The 20,130-nt window shown below is 32.9% G+C and overlaps 1 protein-coding gene across 6 annotated transcripts in view; it reads right to left on the bottom strand.

Moving 5' to 3' along the window:
• The window catches only part of LOC141451532 (ras-specific guanine nucleotide-releasing factor 2-like), a 197,196-nt gene that overhangs the window by 136,066 nt on the left and 41,000 nt on the right, over positions 1-20,130 (bottom strand). For all 6 annotated transcript variants that reach the window (XM_074122970.1, XM_074122971.1, XM_074122972.1 and 3 more), the window contains exon 3: positions 5,569-5,694. In XM_074122970.1, coding sequence (XP_073979071.1) covers positions 5,569-5,694 — 126 coding nt within the window. The remainder of the gene's footprint in view (positions 1-5,568; positions 5,695-20,130) is intronic.

The following is a 20,130-nucleotide window of genomic DNA, read 5'->3' as shown; positions in this document are numbered from 1 at the left end:
CTTAAATGAAATATTATTGATTTTTATTGCTTATAACTCATTTAAAATATAAAGTTTTTACGTTTTACATCTTCTTTTGAAAGTTAATTGAGAAGTTGCCCAATTCTAATTTCTTTTATCATTAAAATTTTAAAAAGTTCTCCATTATAAATAACCATTATTAATCAATACCCAAAAAAATCTAGTCAATAAAAAATTGCTAAATATAAACGCTAGGTTATTCTTAAAACAGAATATAAAATTATAATGAAAGGTGTCTAACAGGTGTATTCATAAAAAATAGATAACAATGACCTTGGTAATTATAAGATTTAGAATTTCAAAACATTTGGGTACACTACTTTATTATTAAATCTCCCACTTAGAATGGCAAACTTAAGTAATTCGTAAGTCAAAAATCCGAAAAAAAAAGAAAATATAGGGATAAAGAACACTCCCAAAACGCCTTAATAATAATTAATAATAATGATAAATATTGAATAATATGTACTTAATTGTACAGAGAGGGCAAAGCTTATAAAAACTCCTTAACAAAAACTTACAGTTTAAAATGTTAAGTATAAGGGTTGATTAAACGCCAAAAGGTACACAAATCAGCAAGTACCCAACATTTCATTCAAGCTTAGTTGATATAATTTAAGTAATTTTGCTGCATTAACTTTTCCTTCACATTTTTTAGAATTTATTAGATGTCACAGACCCTTATGCTGGCCAGTTCATTCATAATATTATTTTGTTATAATTATGATAAAATGTATATTATATCCGTTTTTAAATAAGTACTTTATTTTAACTCTATTCCGAATTATTCTTCGGATTTAGCTTTAATTTGCTTTTTATTCTGAGATGTCACATATATATGCAAAAGTAGAAAAAGACAAAGTTAGAATCGGCTACTGTTTAAATTTAAATCACGGATTTAAAAGAATATTTCAGTGTTGAATTCGTTTTACCGAAATATTCGTGAGCACAAATAACACACAGTTAATAACAAGTAGATTATTCAACAATAATGATTCATTTCTCAATTGTAATTTAATTTAGACCCCCTAATTTTACTTATAGTAAAATACTGGAATAATTAGATGTCCTAAACGTATGCATATCTCATTTATTTTATATTACATAACATATATTTAACATTGTGAGAAGAACAGCTACATTGAGAGTGTGATTGAAGAAAACTATATTATTTGCGATAAAGCCAGATAATTATTACCTATTATTATAAACGTTTGACTACTACATAAAATAACAATTACTTTAATCGAAGAATGAACTTAAACAGACGATTTTTATTAAAAATAAAATAATCGAAATCATTGATGTATGTTGGTGTAAGCATTTTTTTAAAAAAGTTTTTGAATTTTGTAGCCTCGTAATTTTTTTAATTTTTTATAACGTTTTCTTTTTAACCTGTAATTAATAGTTTGATTATTATAGATTATAGATATTAAAGTCAATCTACAGTGCTACTTGAACAAATATTTTGTAGATGAAAATGGCCAGCATAAGGGTCTGTGACATCTAATAAATTCTAAAAAATGTGAAGGAAAAGTTAATGCAGCAAAATTACTTAAATTATATCAACTAAGCTTGAATGAAATGTTGGGTACTTGCTGATTTGTGTACCTTTTGGCGTTTAATCAACCCTTATACTTAACATTTTAAACTGTAAGTTTTTGTTAAGGAGATTTTTGTACCTTTTGGATAGATTTTCATTTTGGTCTATTTTGCTAAGTTACATATCTGCTTTACTGTTTTTTTTTAAATTTGGAATAAGCAATTCTATCATTATAACCTGATAAGGTGTTAAGTAGGAACCGTAACTACCACTGGAGAGATCTTTTTAAAGAATGATTATAGTTGCGGTCCCCAAACCATCCTCAATAACAATTTTTTTGAGAAAGCCTTTTTATATAAAATAGGAAGGTATTTGTACGTAAAAAGCAAATTTAAACTGCGATTTCAGACCTTCCTTTTAAGAGGAGCAAGAAAAATAAACTGCGATTACAGTACTTCTCCCTAAAAGGCAAAGAGGCAAAGATTTTGAATCGAACGACAATTCATTACTTAATGTAAATAGGTTCACCCATTGATAATTTTAACGATTGCAGTACTTCCTCTTAGTAGGTGTAAGAGCATGATGGCACTTCACAGCCATATAGAGTAGCTTTAATCACTTCTTCGTGCTAAATTTTATCAAAATCAGACAAAGCGTTATAGAAATATTGGTAATAATAGTTTTAGAAACGGCCTTACTTGGGTGGGGCAAACTCCCCTCCATATGAGGCATAGCGTCGAGACTTTTAAAGTGCAAATCTGTACAAAATTTCGATTCGAATGACACTTCATTCATGAAAATCGGTTCACTTGTCGATAATTTGAAACGATTGCTATACTTCCCCTTAACTAGTGTAAGAGCAGATCGTCGCTTTAATGTTACGTAGGGAAGCCCTAACCCCATCATCCTACCAAATTTTATCAAAATCGGGCTAAGATTTACAGAGTAATTAGTAATAATAATTTTGAAGGGGGCCTTACATAAAGGGGGCTAACACCTCTCCCATTTGGTGTACAGCGTCGAGACCCCCAAAAGGCACATCTACATAACATTCCGAATCGAATGACACCTCATTCATGAAAATCGGTTCACGCGTTTAGGCGCTACGTAGTTTACAAAAAAGGTAACAACAACAACAAGAAGAACAAGAACAACAACAATTTCTGAAAATGCCGTTTTTGCTCATTTTCGGCAACTTTTTTCTCGAAATCTATTAGGTCTGGGTGGTTGCAAAAAAATTACAGTTATAAAGGAGGGTTTGCCCTATAATTTAAAGAAAATTTGGGAATTTTATCTTTTATAGAAAAAGAGAAAAAAATTGTCAAAGTTGGGTGTTTTTCAACGTTACGCTTTTTCGTGCAGTTTTTGACGATCAACCCTTATACAACTGTCCTACCGGACAGTTTTAATTAAGTTTCGATGTAGAGCTAAAATATTTTTTACTGCTTTTTTTTTTTTTTTAGAATTGTTAAAGCAGCAAGGGATTTTTTTTGAAGGTGATTAAGAAATATGAGGATCCGAAAAAATAGAGAGCTTAGCGAGCTATATGCGGAGGCAGATGTAGTAAAAATAATTAAAATTAAGTAGGCTTAGCTGGGCGGGCCACCTAGCAAGAATGGACGAGTCCGAGATATCTAGGAAAACTCTGGTTGAGATCTTGTTCCGAACTCGGAGAGCTGGTAGGCCGAGGCTGAGGTGGGCAGACGGTGTGAGGGTGGACGCTGGAAGCCTGTTGCGAGTCTCTGAGTGGTGGGCGGCAGCACAGGACAGAGCTGGTTGGCGGACGCTCATAGGGGAGGCCAGGACTCACCACGAGTTGTAGAACCATCGAAGTAAGTAAGTAGTAAGATTAAGAAATATATTGAACCTTAGCACAATTCTACAGGCTTAGTTGGAAGCCGTTGATTGTTGAGTAATGCAAAAACTAAATCTAAAGGAATGTTATAAGATTATTGAAATTATGGATGCATGGGGTAGAAATTTCAATTTACAGAACTTGAAATTTAATATTTTTGCCATTAGTTTGTTTAAAACTGTAAAATCTATTTAAATGTTAGTATTATTTTTTGAAGCCTTCGTTCAGGTTTATTAGAAACGATTACTTTTAACAAAAAAAATTACAAGAGTCTCTTAAGAAAAATTAAATTATTCATCTGACTCAAAAGCACAAAAGAATGTAACAAAAGTCTGGTGGAACATCATTTGTCTTGTGAAAAAAAAAAAGAGAAAGATAAATCAAATATTCAACAGCCACATCGTGAAGCTACATCAAGCATCCCCACACCCATCGTCTTTGCAAAAGTTAAGTCTTGGGCCTTTGTACAATCCTGGCATTTCAAAGAAGTAAAGGTACTTAGTCAGCTAATATAAGATCTTCGATCAGTGTACATCAATTACCTACCTACAGCATTCACCGGTTTACTTTCAGGTCTGTCACAACGATCTACATTTCTTATAAGATTCTGTCTGTGCGCAGGAATCCTTATAGAATTCCTCACAAATTGTAAGTTATAAGAAATCAATGACATAACTTTTAGTTTGTTTGAAAACGAAGTATTTTGCTGCAATCAATAATCATACAAATTGTTAGTTTCACAAAGAAACAAAATTAATTAATTATATAGCAAAATCAATTCAAAGTAGGTAAAATATACAAAGATTTTTATGTTAAGAAACTATTTTTTAAACTGCGCAGGGAACCTCAATAAATGGATAACATCATTTATACTTTTAACCCCTTAATGCACAGTATTTTTGAAAAAAACCGCAATATTTTATACGATTAAGTAAGTGTTATAGCTTGCAATCCCATGTAAATGATAAATATCAATAAAACGATTGTTTTTCTTTCTTTCACATTATTTTCAATTCTCGATTATATTCGAGTGTGAAAAATTATAGCAGCATAAAGTATAACGCCGCTCGAATTATCTCGAGTGTGCACAGTTTGGCCAATTTAGCGCGCTCGAGTTAACTCGAGCGTGCACGTTAAGGGATTAATTATTTACTTTTCTAAAATCCTAAACTTTCATTTATGGCCGTGATTTCTTTCTTGTAGATATCACGGACGGCTCCGCTGATCACCAGAAGACAGTTACAGTTTAGAAGAGAATTACAGTTTATTTAACTGTGGCCCTTTTTGAAGGAATGATACCTGTTAGATAAAGATGTTTTGATGGAGAAATGACAAGCGGTAACAAACAGTGGATTCCCTTAGCCAGACTAGCATAGAAAAGTAGAAAGTTGCAATCCTTTCGGATACAGCTGTGTCTATTGATGCTCTAACCTCTTTTATCCTATACTTCTAGTATGATGAAGACTAACGAAGCCTTCTAGAGAAAGATTGGATAATGTAGCAATGAATTTTCGGCGAGATTCAGTGAAATGATCCAATCCAATGAAATGATTATTTTTCTATGTGACAGACACTCTTGTAGCCTCTTGTCTCCAACATGACATGTCTGAGAGCTACACAGTGACTAAAAGAGAAATACTGGATACGTATAGTTTCTGAAGTAGGCGCAAGAAAACTGAGCATCTGATAAGATCTGAGGAATACTCCCGACTACAGGAGGAAATTCCTCCATTCTGTCCAGACCTACTTATGCGGCCAATATCCTGGGTGCTTAGCAACTGGGCATAAATACTAGCGGAGACATTGTCTAAGACTCTGTCTGCCCTACAGGAAAATATTCCGTCTCAATGGACGTGCATTGTGTGACGCACAGGATTCTGTTATAATGATTACGACCTGAGCCACAAATAAGAGAAAAAAGAATGCAAGATTTAAGGATAGCTAGAAGCAAAGTTGGACTTGCTTCACTGGGTGTAGGATAAATATGTAAATATATCATTGTATAATAAAATTGTATTTTTTTTTTACTTCAGGATTCATTAAATATTTTAGATAGAAAACATTCTAATTACTTTTAGCAATCTAAAAATCATAATATAGGAAATATCAGATACATTTATTGATCTAAGTAAAATTAAAGTAGGCTAACCTGTTTTTCAGCAGAATCTTTGTTTTTAGTGGAAGGTGAGATAAGCCGTTCACAATAACATCCTTCCAATAGGACAACACCAGATGGTCTGCTGCAGCCTTCAGCATCGTAATAGAACAGAAGATTCTGAAAAATCAATAATTTTGTTTGTATAAGCTTGTATTTCTAGATGTAATCAGGATTAGAAATGATGGATACATCGAATAAAGGGGAAAGAACATAAATTTAAATATTATTTTATAGAAAACAATATTTAAGGTTTGAAGACTTGTAATTTAATACGTGCCTATTTTATTGTATATATTTTGGTTATCACTCGTAAAATTATTATCTACGATTTTTTCTTAAAGCAGTAAGACTTAAACATAGGGTAAGATGGATTGTCAAACAAGTTTTCCCTTTATCTCCTAAATTTTTATCAAATCAATAGTTTATTGAGAATTTAAGTCAACCTTCAAGATAAACTCATAAGATATTAAGCAGCTTTTCGTTTTTTTTTAAGTCATTGTAGCATTATCTGAAGCACTTTTATTTTCTTCATACTTTGTATTGATAAAAAAAAAAAAATGCTTTGAAACACTCCAGACTTACTTGGAAACATTGTTTTCTGCACCATTGAACCTTAATCTGCATTCTTTCCGCTCAAGAGAGGAAGCAATGATGTCTACTATAACACGTTGGTGTCGTTGGAAGGAGGAGTGTTTGTCTTTTAAAAGCCAAACTGTTATCAGGAACGAAGTGGAATATTTCGAGATGAGGGAATATCTGCTTTAAGAGGTGCTTTACAAGAATTTTCTCAAAAATGGGTAATAGGTTATAAGGTCGATAAGATGAAAGATTTATGAGACTTGGGATCATTCAAATAATGACGAATTTCCATTGAATAGAATATCAGTTTTGGAGATGATAAAGTCAAAAACCTAACGGATGAACAGTTCATCTGACGGGGCGAATGGTTTAGGAAGGGGAGAAAGAAGAAGTGAACAATAAAGACATCGCTCTGTTACAGAGTAAAACTTGGGTAATCTAAGTTAGGATGTTGAGAAGACTTTAGCGAAGTAGCTGGAAAAGAAGGTAGCTTTTTTTACTTCGACGGTTGAGACCCACTGGCCGTCATCATGTCCGAGAGGAGAGGTTACAGTTTTATAAGAAAATCATTTTCTTTTTACAGTCTAAAGTGAATTGACTTCCACAGAGAGTGGCAACGTATTATGAAGAAAATTTTTCATCAAATAGCAGTTTCAGTTCTGCAAGAGAGGAGCTATCCTGTTGTAATTCTGTTTGTCAGAGGGATAACGAGATGGTTGCCACTTAGTTCTTTCCTACCGCTTCTCCAATACCAACTGGTGGATGTGTAGAGGAGGTAGTGTTTTGTGTTAAGTACCAAACTGAAGTCTGTGAGAATGAAGTAAAATGGTGTACTGCGTGGCCTTATTTATTTATTTAGAAATTAATATCTACATAAAAATATATTAACTAGGTATTACCTTCACTGGAAAGAATATTACATAAAATTAATTGGATTTATGTTTCAGGCAATCTAATATTGATATCAAATGTTTTTGTGTGGATGGGCATCCAGAACCTCAAGGCATAAATAAAAACTTTTCCCTATTCCCTGCGTAAATCAGCCTGATTAATGTAGATTATTTAAATTCATGGTAGAAGTTTGCAAAAATAATGTTCTAGCCCAGTGTTTCCCGGCATCGGGTCGCAGAAAAATTCAGCTGGGTCGTGACAAAAATTGTAAAAACACAAAACATCTATAACATTTTGCTATAAATTTAATATTTTTCGAAACTTTTTCAAGTACTGCAGGTGGCAACCGTTTACCACCGTTTCCTACCGGACCGTTTAAATTCGGATGCTCTGATTGGCTGATTTCGATTCGTCATTCAGTGCCTTCTGTCGATATTGAAAAGGAAGAAATGCTTAATCTTAGTGAACAAGAAGTTGATAATTTAATTGAAATTTCATACGACACCGATCTTAAAAAAGTGTTTGAAACTGTACCACTAATTAATTTTTGGTTGCACTGTCAAAAGGAATATCCAAGCGTAAGCGAAAAGGCGATAAAATTTTTAATGCCTTTTGTCACCACTTATACGTGTGAAACTGCGTTCTCAGCCTTGGTGTACTTAAAAAATAAGTATCGAAACAGATTGGATGTCGAACCTAATTTGAGAATAAAATTAACATCATTAAGCCCTAATTTGAAATTACTATGTGATGAAAAACAACATCATCCTTCGCACTAAGGTCAAAATATGTAAAACAAAATTTACTTTAAGTTTTAAATGAAGATAATGGATTGTCTTTAATTACTTATGTTTTTGTTATATAATTATTTTGCAATTTTTGTGTATGAAATAAACAAACAAATAACTTGAATTTTGATTTTTATTAAAAAATAAAATTTGTTTTGTAAATAAATGGTTTTTTTAAGGTGGGGCGCGAAAAAATTTAAAATCTCGTACCGGGCCGCGGTCAATAAAGTTTGGGAAACGCTGCTCTAGCCAAAACAGTGTTCGCTGGTAGTTAGTTAGTGGGCATGGCAGCAAGCACCAAGAATTTCTCCCTCCATAATAAAATTGTAATTTTTTTTTTACTTCAGGATTCAATACATATTAAATATAGCATTTAACATAGCAATATGATACATTAAACATAGCAATACAGAAAAAAAAAAAAAAAAAAAATCTGTAAATTACTAAAAAGTATAATAATCAGTAACTCACAAACCACTCGATAGATTTTACTGAAATTTTCACACTGTAACAGAATCACATTAATGTCATCACTGGCAAAGTATCACTTTCCTAAGACTTCTTTAAACCACAACCGATAAAAGACATCAGAGAGCGATTTTACCACTAACCAAACACACAACGAACTGTGGCTAGTAAAATACTAGTTACTTTATAAACCATCCTACAGATTCAAACTGTATTATACATAGTTTTACATCTTTCATAAAATAAAGTAAGTTTATAATAAATAGGACTTACAAATTTGTTAAATAATTGTATGGTTTTAAATTAACAAATAAGACAAATGTATGAACCAAAATTTAGTATTAATAATTATGTCTGTTTTATTATTTCATCTCTCTCCAATTAAGTGTAATTCAGACCTCATCAGATTCTTTAGGTGAAATATCCAATAATGCAACGATTAATGGCAAAAAAAAATCATATTTTAATATTTAGGGACAATCCATAAATCCCTAAAGCATCACATTTCATCAAATGTGACGTGACAGTAAGCTACGAGCTTATATTTTGTGATGGCGGGTGAAGTTGAAGAGGTCAGGCTCAGAATATCAGCACCAATCACCATCACACCACAATAAGGCTATTTCATTCGAGATTTATAACCAAGAAAGACATAATTCAAAATATAAAAAGTAATAATTACCAATATTTCTCTTTTATTTGAAATTTACTTCCATAGAAATTTGTGATTAGGGCGAGTCAGGAAGAAGGTTATAGTTGAACTATTTTGGGGAACCACAGTTACAAGTGCGGCAGAGAGACTGAAATGGTACAGCACTTGTTCTTGAGTATGGCAGCCAAAAGTCACTGTTGATCACCATAAGACACCATAGAGTACCAAAGAACGAGATAACTCGACTTTTGGTAAACAAAATATACCTGCTTTCAGGTATTTATTGCATTGAGAGCACTTCTAAGTATGCGGTATATTGTTGTATTCTTTGGCCAAGGAAATACAGCGCTTGTTCTGGATCCCACTGTTCGCTTTGAAAACAATTACGAGGACCAAGAGATCAGAGTAAATAATAGAGATAAGAAAGCAATTTATGAAATAAATAAATAAATTAAGTTGAAATTTTGGAAGAGTTTGTTTGGGTCTCTGGTTTGGTGCAAGAGGTTCGCTTTCTTAGCGACATTTTTATCTACTTGCCATCTTCACGACTACTTTGAAGTTCTGATTCAATTTGAAAATTTATTTCTTGCTTTAATAAAGTATAATCCTACTTTAAGCATTCTTTATTTTATTTATTAATTCATTTTTTATACTATCATGACTGTAGCATCTAACAACCTGATGTAGTTTGGCAGCTTTTATATTTAAAAAAAACTCTAAGTTCATGAATAAGATTCTATCTTTCTTGATTACACAGCCCTATTGTTGAATTGTAGCAGGGAATGGGACGGAGAACGCACATCGTACCAAAGACAAGATAGATATTTCATACAAAATATTATCTAGAGAAAAATATATCACAAAGCATTCCTCGCTTGAATTCCATGCGCTAACAGTCAGCAATGAAATAATCGCAAGAATTTAGTATATTGCACATTTTCAAGAATAAACAGACAAAATTTTATTCTTACGGTGAACTTTTGCTGAATTTATTTTTGTGAAACTTTCCCTGTTTATTGGTAAGTAAAAAACTTTTATTCCAAGTTACTTTTTTATAATACACATGTTCAACTATAATAAAATGTTGCTGATGTTTACAGCATCTCTACAGAACCACACTATATTCTCTAAGAAAATGTTCTAGCCTAAACTGATAGACAACCTAATCTGACAACTGACAATGAAAGTTACAGACTACGTGAAAAATTTTGTGATGTGGCACTTTCACTCGGTTGTTTTTTTGTAAATTTGAAACTAAATTTACATATTTAACTCGTAATACTTCTGAGGTTATACAGTTCACAGAAATGGGACATTACAGGGAAGACTCCATACTCATAATGCTCTTACATGTATATGCGATTCCATACCATGTTTTATGCCTGAAAGAGAGATGCCTGAAAGAAATCTTATCAATGAGGTTGCACATGATGATTTTAACAAGTAGCTTATTAACGAGTCCTACAATGGAACCTAAACTCAATATCAAATTTGAATTTTCCGCAGTTTTTCCCTGTAAATGGATAAGTAAGAAATATTACTCAAACGATTAGATAGAAGAAAATGTTTGAGTTAGAACTTAGAGATCGTGAATAAGAGGAGGTGACAGCAAGTTTTCTTGTTTAATTACAGATCAATATAACAGACTGAATGAAGTGTCATTCGATTCGGAATTTTATGTAGATATGCATTTAAATGCATCTTTATCGAATTCTAGCAAAAAATAAGCTCTATAACTGGTATAAATAGCAATGTTTCAGTGATAATATTTAATGAGATATAGAAGGTTAAATTTTGGAGGTTTTCCAAATCGTTTAAATTTCAAACCTCTGTACCTCTCTTCGTACTGTTTAGATTTTAATGAAATCTTTACCCAATTGTAGAGAAAAGTCTGCTTTATAACTGGTATAATCAGCAATGTTTCAGTGATAATAGTTGTTGAGATATAGAAGGTTAAACTTTAGTGGTTTTACAAATCGTTCAAATTTCAAACCTCTATACCTCTCTTCGTACTGTTTAGATTTTAATGAAATCTTAACCCAATTGTAGAGAAAAGTCTGCTTTATAACTGGTATAATCAGCAATGTTTCAGTGATAATAGTTGTTGAGATATAGAAGGTTAAATTTTAGTGGTTTTCCAAATCGTTTAAATTTCAAACCTCTATATCTCTCTTCGTACTGTTTAGATTTTAGTGAAATCTTTACCCAATTGTAGAGAAAAGTCTGCTTTATAACTGGTATAATCAGCAATGTTTCAGTGATAATAGCTGTTGAGATATAGAAGGTTAAATTTTAGTGGTTTTACAAATCGTTCAAATTTCAAACCTCTATACCTCTCTTCGTACTGTTTAGATTTTAATGAAATCTTAACCCAATTGTAGAGAAAAGTCTGCTTTATAACTGGTATAATCATTAATGTTTCAGTGATAATAGTTGTTGAGATATAGAAGGTTAAATTTTAGTGGTTTTCCAAATCGTTTAAATTTCAAACCTCTATATCTCTCTTCGTACTGTTTAGATTTTAGTGAAATCTTTACCCAATTGTAGAGAAAAGTCTGCTTTATAACTGGTATAATCAGCAATGTTTCAGTGATAATAGCTGTTGAGATATAGAAGGTTAAACTTTAGTGGTTTTCCAAATCGTTCAAATGTCAAACCTCTATATCTCTCTTTGTACTGTTTAGATTTTAATGAAATCTTTTCCCAATTGTAGAGAAAAGTTTACTCCATAACTGGTATAAACAGCTATTTTTCAAACATAATAGTTATTGCGATAAAGAAGGTTAAATTTTAGTGGTTTTTCAAATCGTTCAAATTTCAAACCTTAATATCTATTAAGATTTTAATGAACTCTTAACCTAACTGTCTTCAAATTCAAAAGTCTTCAAATTTTGTGTCTATGGAAATAGCCAGCATTAGGGTATGATATCAAATGAAATGATGGATACTTGCTGTTTTGTGTACTTTTTAAATCAACCATTATGCTTAACTTTTTAAACTATCAGTTTTTGTTAAAGAGTTAGGAAAAGGTAGGTAAACAAGAAACAAATCGAACAGAAAAGAAAAAACCGATAAATATACTAACAGGTTTCCCTATTTGGTTTTTAAGGAAGGGATAGGGAAAAAAAACGGAGGTTTTGATTACAAAAATAATGGTTCAGCAACTCTGAGTCTCCGCTCTCACAAATACGGTCTTTGAAAAGTGAACGGTCCAGTGAAGCTGTATCAGCTGGGAAGATTAATCGTATTTCTCCTTATATATTAGTGAATTTCTCAGTCGCAATTTTCCATTTTCCCTGTATTTATAACTAAGTTTCTTTCTTCGAACTACCGGAGTTAAATTCAAATTAAAAATGGATTTAAACAAAGACTGGTTGAGTAGGAGTAAATTATAGTGAAGAAGGAGGCTGGCGTAGATGAGTGAGAGATCTTTAAAGACTTTATCATTTTCCACAAAACCTATTTTCACCTGGAAAAAAAATCCAAATCTACAGCTAATAAAAAGAAGAAGGAAAACCACTTTTAAATTGGTAATTAACAGCAATTAAGAGTTGGCTATGTCTAAATAGGAAGTAAATTAACTCTTTTTTTCTTTTCTTTTTTAACTTTTTTTTTAATTATTGCATTATTTAGTAACTCAGCTATATAAAAATTAATTTTTCCGCAATCACGAAATAATTCGATTCAATATTAGTACTTAGTTTTAGCGGAGGAGGTTCGACTACAGTCTTTTTTTTGGCAGAAATTGTCATTATCCACACAAAAATATGAATTAAATTGAATGTAAGACGCCACGGTAGCCGAGTGGTTAGAGACCAGGCCCGCAAAGCTATGATGTACGAGGGTCGTTCGAAAAGTCCGTGCAAAGTCAGAGAGATAGCACTACTGGCGCGTATCGAGGTTATGTTTAGTTAGTAGCATCTCTTGGAAGAACACACACCAAGTTTCAGCCAGATCGGTCTATTTCTTTGTGTTTGGCATTCGTTTGAATCGAGGAAGTCGAGTGATTTTCAAAAAATGGACGAAAAAGAATTTCGTGTGTTGATTAAACACTACTTTATGAAAGGCAAAACGCCTCAGGAGACTAAAGAGAAGCTTGATAAACATTATGGTGATTCTGCACCTTCGATTAGAACAGTTTATAAGTGGTTTCAAAATTTTCGGAGTGGCCATATGGGCACAAGTGACGCTAAACGTTCTGGACGCCCTGTTGAGGTTACTACTCCAGAAATCATTGATAAAATCCATGATATGGTGATGGATGACAGAAGAGTGAAGGTGCGTGAGATTGCTAGTGCTGTGGGCATCTCGAATGAACGGGTACATAATATTTTGCATCAACATTTGGACATGACAAAGCTATCCGCAAGATGGGTGCCGCGATTGCTCACGCTTGACCAAAAACGAAATCGTGTAAGGACGGTTTGCAGCTGTTCCAGAAGAATCCGCAGGACTTTAAGCGTCGTTTCGTCACTGTGGATGAAACATGGATACATCACTACACTACTGAGACCAAAGAACAATCTAAACAATGGGTTACTAAGAGGGAATCTGCGCCAAAAAAGGCGAAGACCGTTCCTTCGGCCGGAAAGATTATGGCGACTGTCTTTTGGGATTCGCAAGGGATAATCCTCATCGACTATCTGGAAAAGGGTAAAACTATTACAGGTGCATATTATTCATCGTTATTGGACCGTTTGAAAACCGAGCTGCAAGAAAAACGCCCACGATTGGCCCACAAAAAAGCCCTTTTCCATCACGACAACGCACCAGCTCACACCTCAGCAGTTGTGGTCGCAAAATTAATGGAAATAGGGTTCCAACTCGTTTCACATCCCCCCCTATTCTCCAGACTTGGCTCCCTCGGACTACTATTTGTTCCCCAATATGAAGAAATGGCTGGCGGGAAAAAGATTTTATTCAAACGAGGAGGTGATTGCAGAAACGAATGGCTATTTTTCAGACTTGGACAAATCCTATTATTCGGAAGGGATCAACAAACTAGAGCAGCGTTGGACGAAGTGTATAAGCCTAAAAGGAGACTATGTTGAAAAATAAAAAAGGTTTACCCCAAAAAATTAAGTAGTTTTTATTTTTGCACGGACTTTTCAAACGACCCTCGTGTATAATGTGGTACTGGGTTCGATTCCCCGGTCTTAGATCTTGGATTTTATTTAATGTTTTAATAAAAAGAAATTTACAGTAAAGTATGTTTGCTAGTCGTCTCCGTCCACGACACCTAATTTGGTAATTGGATGTAAAGCCTGCCTGAAAAAATAGGCATTACTTTACTATTTATTAATTAACTAAATACAGCGTAAAGTTTTTATTAATCAATTATTTTATAGAAATTCACACCAATTCCAGGCACACTTACTTTTCAAACCGGGATCAGATAGGAGATTCCCTAATTAGACCGCAATCATCAGCGAATTCTGAACGCTACTGTATACAAAATTTATTTTTTCATAGTGATAAATTATAAGGGCAAATATGTTTGAATATTTCTACCAGTTTTTTTTTTTTATTTTTTTTACTTTTCTTAGGCATACGATTATTATTTGATGTTCAGTAAAACAATTATTTCATTTTACGCGTAAATAATTTCTTAGAAAATGGTCGTCAAACATACAACTGTCTCAATAAGAGGATTATGGAACACTTTGTAGATTTAACCAACTATAAACAGTATACGGGACTAAAGACTCAGCTTCTAGAGGGGCCTTTTGTAGTTGCTTAAGTGTTATTACGCATAATGCGGCTCTACGATCATAGTTTCTCCCATACAAAATGTTGGTTGAACAACATGAACATATAAATAAATGAATAAAATACATTTATGGAAATGAAGAATTAAATAAAAACATCTAATACTTTCTCGTAATTTATTTTGTGCATAAATTTCTGCTCGAAACAAGAAATTTATATCTGTTCCCCAGATAGTTGAATGTGGATGCATATGTGTGTTATTTGTAAACGTCATACAAACAGTTATTAAAAGCCCGCGCTATGAGTATATTATTGATTAAATGCCATTGACACTGACAAAATATGTGGTAGATAACCAACATATCCAGAAAGTCAAGACCACTCACTCACTATTAGTTTCGCATTGAATAAACTATCAACTTAGTTTATTTATTTATTTATTTTTTTCTTTTTCTTAATTCACTGCTTGCTTAGAATGCAAGTCAATCAAAATAATTTTCAAACAGACTAATTTTTGATGTTACTTGTTGAACGACATCTTGTTTCATTAACTTTGTGCTACATTGCGAGAGTTTCTTTTCTTTACCCAAACTTATCTTATTTTAATTTCGTAAGCTCGTTTTATTGCAATTCTTGAATACTGTTGGTTTAATAAGTATATCCGCTCTTTATACATAGCTACTTTCGACAAAAACGTAAATGTTAAAGATGTTGCGGCCAACAACAAGATATGTGGATCTATTATTCACAGAAGCTTGGAATTGCTTCTGTAACAACAGAAATGGAAAATCTTTGATTGAATTATCATTCAAATACAATTTTGCGATTGTAACACCAGACAAACCTACCTTCTATCCGGATCGTCCTAATGCACGGCCAAGTGTTACGGTAGTGAATAGATTTGTTCAAATTAACGGCAACTCCCTTCCGTGGAGTAAGGAAGTTAAATACCTCGGGTTGGTGTTAGACTCCAAATTAACTTTCACCAAACACATAAACTCAGTGTGCGATAAAGCGGTAGGAATTATGTGCAGTCTCTTTCCTCTTTTGAACCGCAACTCTAACTTAGATTTTCTAAATAAAAAACTTATCTACTACCTCTACATTCGCTCCTTACTCCTATATGCAGCCCCTGTGTGGTCCAGTACTTGTTGCACCAATTACGGGAAGTTACAAAGAGTCCAAAACAAATGCTTAAGACTAGTTGGGTCATATCCCCGATGGACACCCGTAGATTACATGCATGCAGCACTTGATGTTGCCAGCTAGTCCACATTTATCTACAATGCTACGGAAAACTTTGTAACTTCCTGTACACATAGTCCCTACCCGCATATAAAAAGTATTATGGACTATAACTTAAGTTCTCTTAATTGTATAAAAAACAAGCACAAAAGGCTAAAGCATATCTTGCTTTAATTAACTCTATGCAGTAAGGTTTTTCTTTTAAATTTTTTGCCTTAGCATTAAGTTCGACTTGTATCCAATGTAAATGATATGTTGTGGAGAGGATATAGGCATGCAGCCTGAAACCTCCTTTTAAATATATTTGTATAAAAAGTTTTAAATTGTAAATAAACATTTTCAAATTCAATTCAAATAACGAAATATCTCAAATAACGAAATATCTCAAATAACGAAATATCTCAAATAACGAAATATCTCAAATAACGAAATATCTCAAATAACGAAATATCTCAAATAACGAAATATCTCAAATAACGAAATATCTCAAATAACGAAATATCTCAAATAACGAAATATCTCAAATAACGAAATATCTCAAATAACGAAATATCTCAAATAACGAAATATCTCAAATTATTCACATAATTTTTATTTATTTATTTATTTATAAACATTTCGACATCTTCACCTTACTAAACCAATTCCAGTAGCTAATATAGCTACAAATTATGATGGTGCTCTTCTGGAAATATCGTCGGGCACGATATTTATATGGTTGGTTCAGTTTAATGAAGAAAAATAGGCGTATGAAAGATTAGACCACCTTAGCCAGCAGACAAATTAGAGAACAAAAGGTTGAATATACTTCAAAAGACCGAATACATCAGCGGAAGATTGAAATGGCACTGAGAAGCACAACATCGGATGGCTACTCACAGATGGCGTAGTTACAAAAAAAAAAAGGCTCGTGAATATGTGTTCGAGATTTTTATTTTGTTAATAATTGATGATGAACCTTCCGAAGTTTATTTCTTTTTCGTTCATAAATTTGTTGAGCACTTTCTCTCCTTCAGTATCTAAAAATAGAAACAGATATCAGAAAGAGTTAATAAAAGCTCGCTGTGGAAGTGGCCATTAAAATCAGAAGATCCGTTTTTAGCAATGATTTCCCATGAGAGAATACAGCCATACAGTTGTTGAAGGTGCGAGCACGTACGTCTCCTAATGCTGTCTTGAAGATCATTCACTTGTTGAGTTTTCACAACTTATCTTTCTTACGTCCATTCTTCTTCATCAAACTGAAAACCCACCAATATTTATTAAGAAAATTAACAAACCTAAAAAAAAACTTTTTTGCGTTCTTCTTTTAGCATAAATTTTACTCTAAGAATCTACTCTTTTTTTCAATCTGGATAACTTACAACGGATTTCAAGCAGTATATAATAAATTTAATCTAGTGAAGACATTAAATCGGCAGCTTTATTCTTTAGTTACTTTGAAAGTTTCATGAGATGAGCACTTAGATTAGTTTTGTTTGAGTAAATTTTGTGATGCTCCTAAAATTGAACAATGGTTTTAAGGTTATTATGAATAAGAAGTGGCTAAATGAGTTTGGAAAGCAGATAGTAAATGTGTTGTTTGAAGCAATATTAAATATTAAAAATTATTCAAGTGATGGTTATTATTTAACTTGTACATTACACCATTTTAAAGTTATTAGGCTGTATTATTTATTTAAGGCGGTCAACGAATCTGTATTCGTTGGCAACTACAGCTTTTTTTAAGTTCTCTATTAGCCTCCAGACAGTGTTCTCTCGTTTCAACACTGTCCACCACTTGATAATGATCTGTAAGAGACTTTCAGATATATCCTGACTTGTTTTAGTGATTTATTTATTTTAAAATAAAGTATAATATAGTGCTTTTTTATTTTTGTAGATTTTTAAAACCATTTACTTTCCTGCTGAAATCTTATAGGTGGATGTAGGTAACCTAGCCAAACAACTTGAAAAATATTTTACTGAGCCACCAATCACAATGAGCCTAAATAATCTATAGGTCCAATAGAATTAATTTGAAGTAAGCAATTATGCTATTGGCTTAGCGCACTCACTGGCAGCCTACCGCTAAGCAACACATAAGCTTACCAAATGTATTTATTTTTACACTTTATCGAAGAATATTTTGTAACGTAGGCACTGAAATGAACCACAAAAATACTTTTACTTAGGAAAGGATGTATTTTATAGTCAGTCACTGAATGTCGTATCCAACGTGGAAACTAAATAAATGTTATTTTTTTTACAGAAAGGTCATGATTACATTTTAATATAACTTTCGAGGTAAAGCTTTTTTTAAAGTAGGAATGAAGTGTAGGAAAGATAGACGGTGTGAAAGAGAGAGATAATATTAAATTAAAAAGTAATTTGGAGGTATGAAATTGAATAACAGTTAGTGGGAGCACATACAAGTAAATGGCCCCCTAGATCTATCAACACAAATGTGTATATTTTGTGTGCGAGTTGGTTGTGGGTTTGTGGGTATGTATATATGAGTGGATGGATATGTGCAACGCACAAATATGTTATAACACAACCAACTCTTTGATTAGCAGACTCAGTACGTGGACACGTGCCTATCCACACAAACTCGTACATATATGTACGTACTTCAAATGAAGGTGGAGAAATCCCAAGAGAATTGCAAAACTTATGCTATCTTTTCTCACTTCTTGACTTCTTAAACGTAAATAACGTATCAATCGCTGATTTTTGTTTTTTTTGGTTTTCCCTGGATAACAAAGAGAATTTATTGGGATACACGCTGTTACTGTGTTGTTGTTATCAATTTTATCTCAATTTTGGCATTTTTATTAAATGTAAAGACTCGTGAATGTTCTAGCGGAAGGCGACAAGTTCTCGGCCGTGCTCATAGATAGCGTTACTATCAATGACATTTCGTTACATGTTACAAAAAATTATAACCCAAAGCGCGGTAGCAAAAAAAAAAAAAAATCACAGCAATTTTTAGACAATCTTAAAAAGAATCTGACTGATTTGGTGCACCAATTCGTTTCTGAGAATATGAATTTGGCCAGCCATTAAAAGCTTTAAAAAAAGAAATAATAATAATCAAAACAAAAAGTAAAAGCCGATTGCTTCACACTAGAAAAAAAGGCAATCTTGATTTCATTTTCGGGAAAAGCAAGTGTTTTCTAAGATGCGAAATTGATTCTTAAACAATAACTGGCGTAACAACTAAAACAATAGCTTACAAATCAGGAAAGGTATCAGGCCCACTGGTCTGTGAACTGGTTATTTTTGCGGAGATCACGTGTTCGAATCTAGCCGCAGTCCGATAGATTCTGTCTTTCTAAGGGTACGTTTACAACGGAGCTGTGAGTATAGATGCTAGCAGAGATGATAACTGATAGAATAAAATATAATCGCTGATTAGTGTGCACAACGGAGCTGTGATACATGCAACATGCCCGAGTAGTGAAGAAGAGTTTTTATGTTCAGCAGCAACGAAATGGTATATTTTAAAGAAAAAACGCTTTAGAAAATATCATGTACATCCCATAAATAAAAAACGAAGTACTTTGGGTGAATTTCACTATTTATATAAGGAACTTAGAAATTATCCGGATCGTTTTTTTGAATATGTGAGGATGGGTCCACCCACATTCGACTATATTTTAGAAAAAATAACGTCAAAATTAAGAAAACTTTGGAAAAATTGTCATGGAAATCCTATAACCACAGAAGAAAAACTAGTGATTACTCTTAGGTAAGTAATGATTTGATTGAAAAAAACAACAAATAAATACACATGAAAATAAATGTAAGCACGATTTAAAAAACAAAATATTGTTTAAAAGTAAATAATAAAATAATAACCAAAAATAATGAGTAAAGACAGCACTAAATAATTTTTCTACGTCCATTTTGAAGCTCCGATACTGGAGTTCAGCTAGCAGAAAAATGAAAAATTCAATTCTATCATCTATGCTCGTTTATAGCAGCGCGTATGAGTCACTAGTCGAAGCTTCGTTGTGCACGCTCACATAAGAAAGTACTAGGTTATTCTATAAGCGCTGATGCATCACTGCTATCATCTCCGCTATCATCTATGCTCACAGCTCCGTTGTGAACGTACCCTAAGAGTTTCTTACAGCTCACTATCCATATGATGACACATAGCAACGAATAAACATCGAAAGGAAGCCGGCAGTACCCTGGAAAAAAAACCTCTGGGCGCCAATGGACGATGGCTGT

This window comes from Rhodnius prolixus, unplaced genomic scaffold (assembly GCF_049639745.1).
Source record: "Rhodnius prolixus isolate KJV_2025 unplaced genomic scaffold, Rpr scaffold_8, whole genome shotgun sequence".
Classification (NCBI taxonomy): Eukaryota; Metazoa; Arthropoda; class Insecta; order Hemiptera; family Reduviidae; genus Rhodnius; species Rhodnius prolixus.
This window is presented reverse-complemented; position numbering and strand designations above follow the sequence as displayed.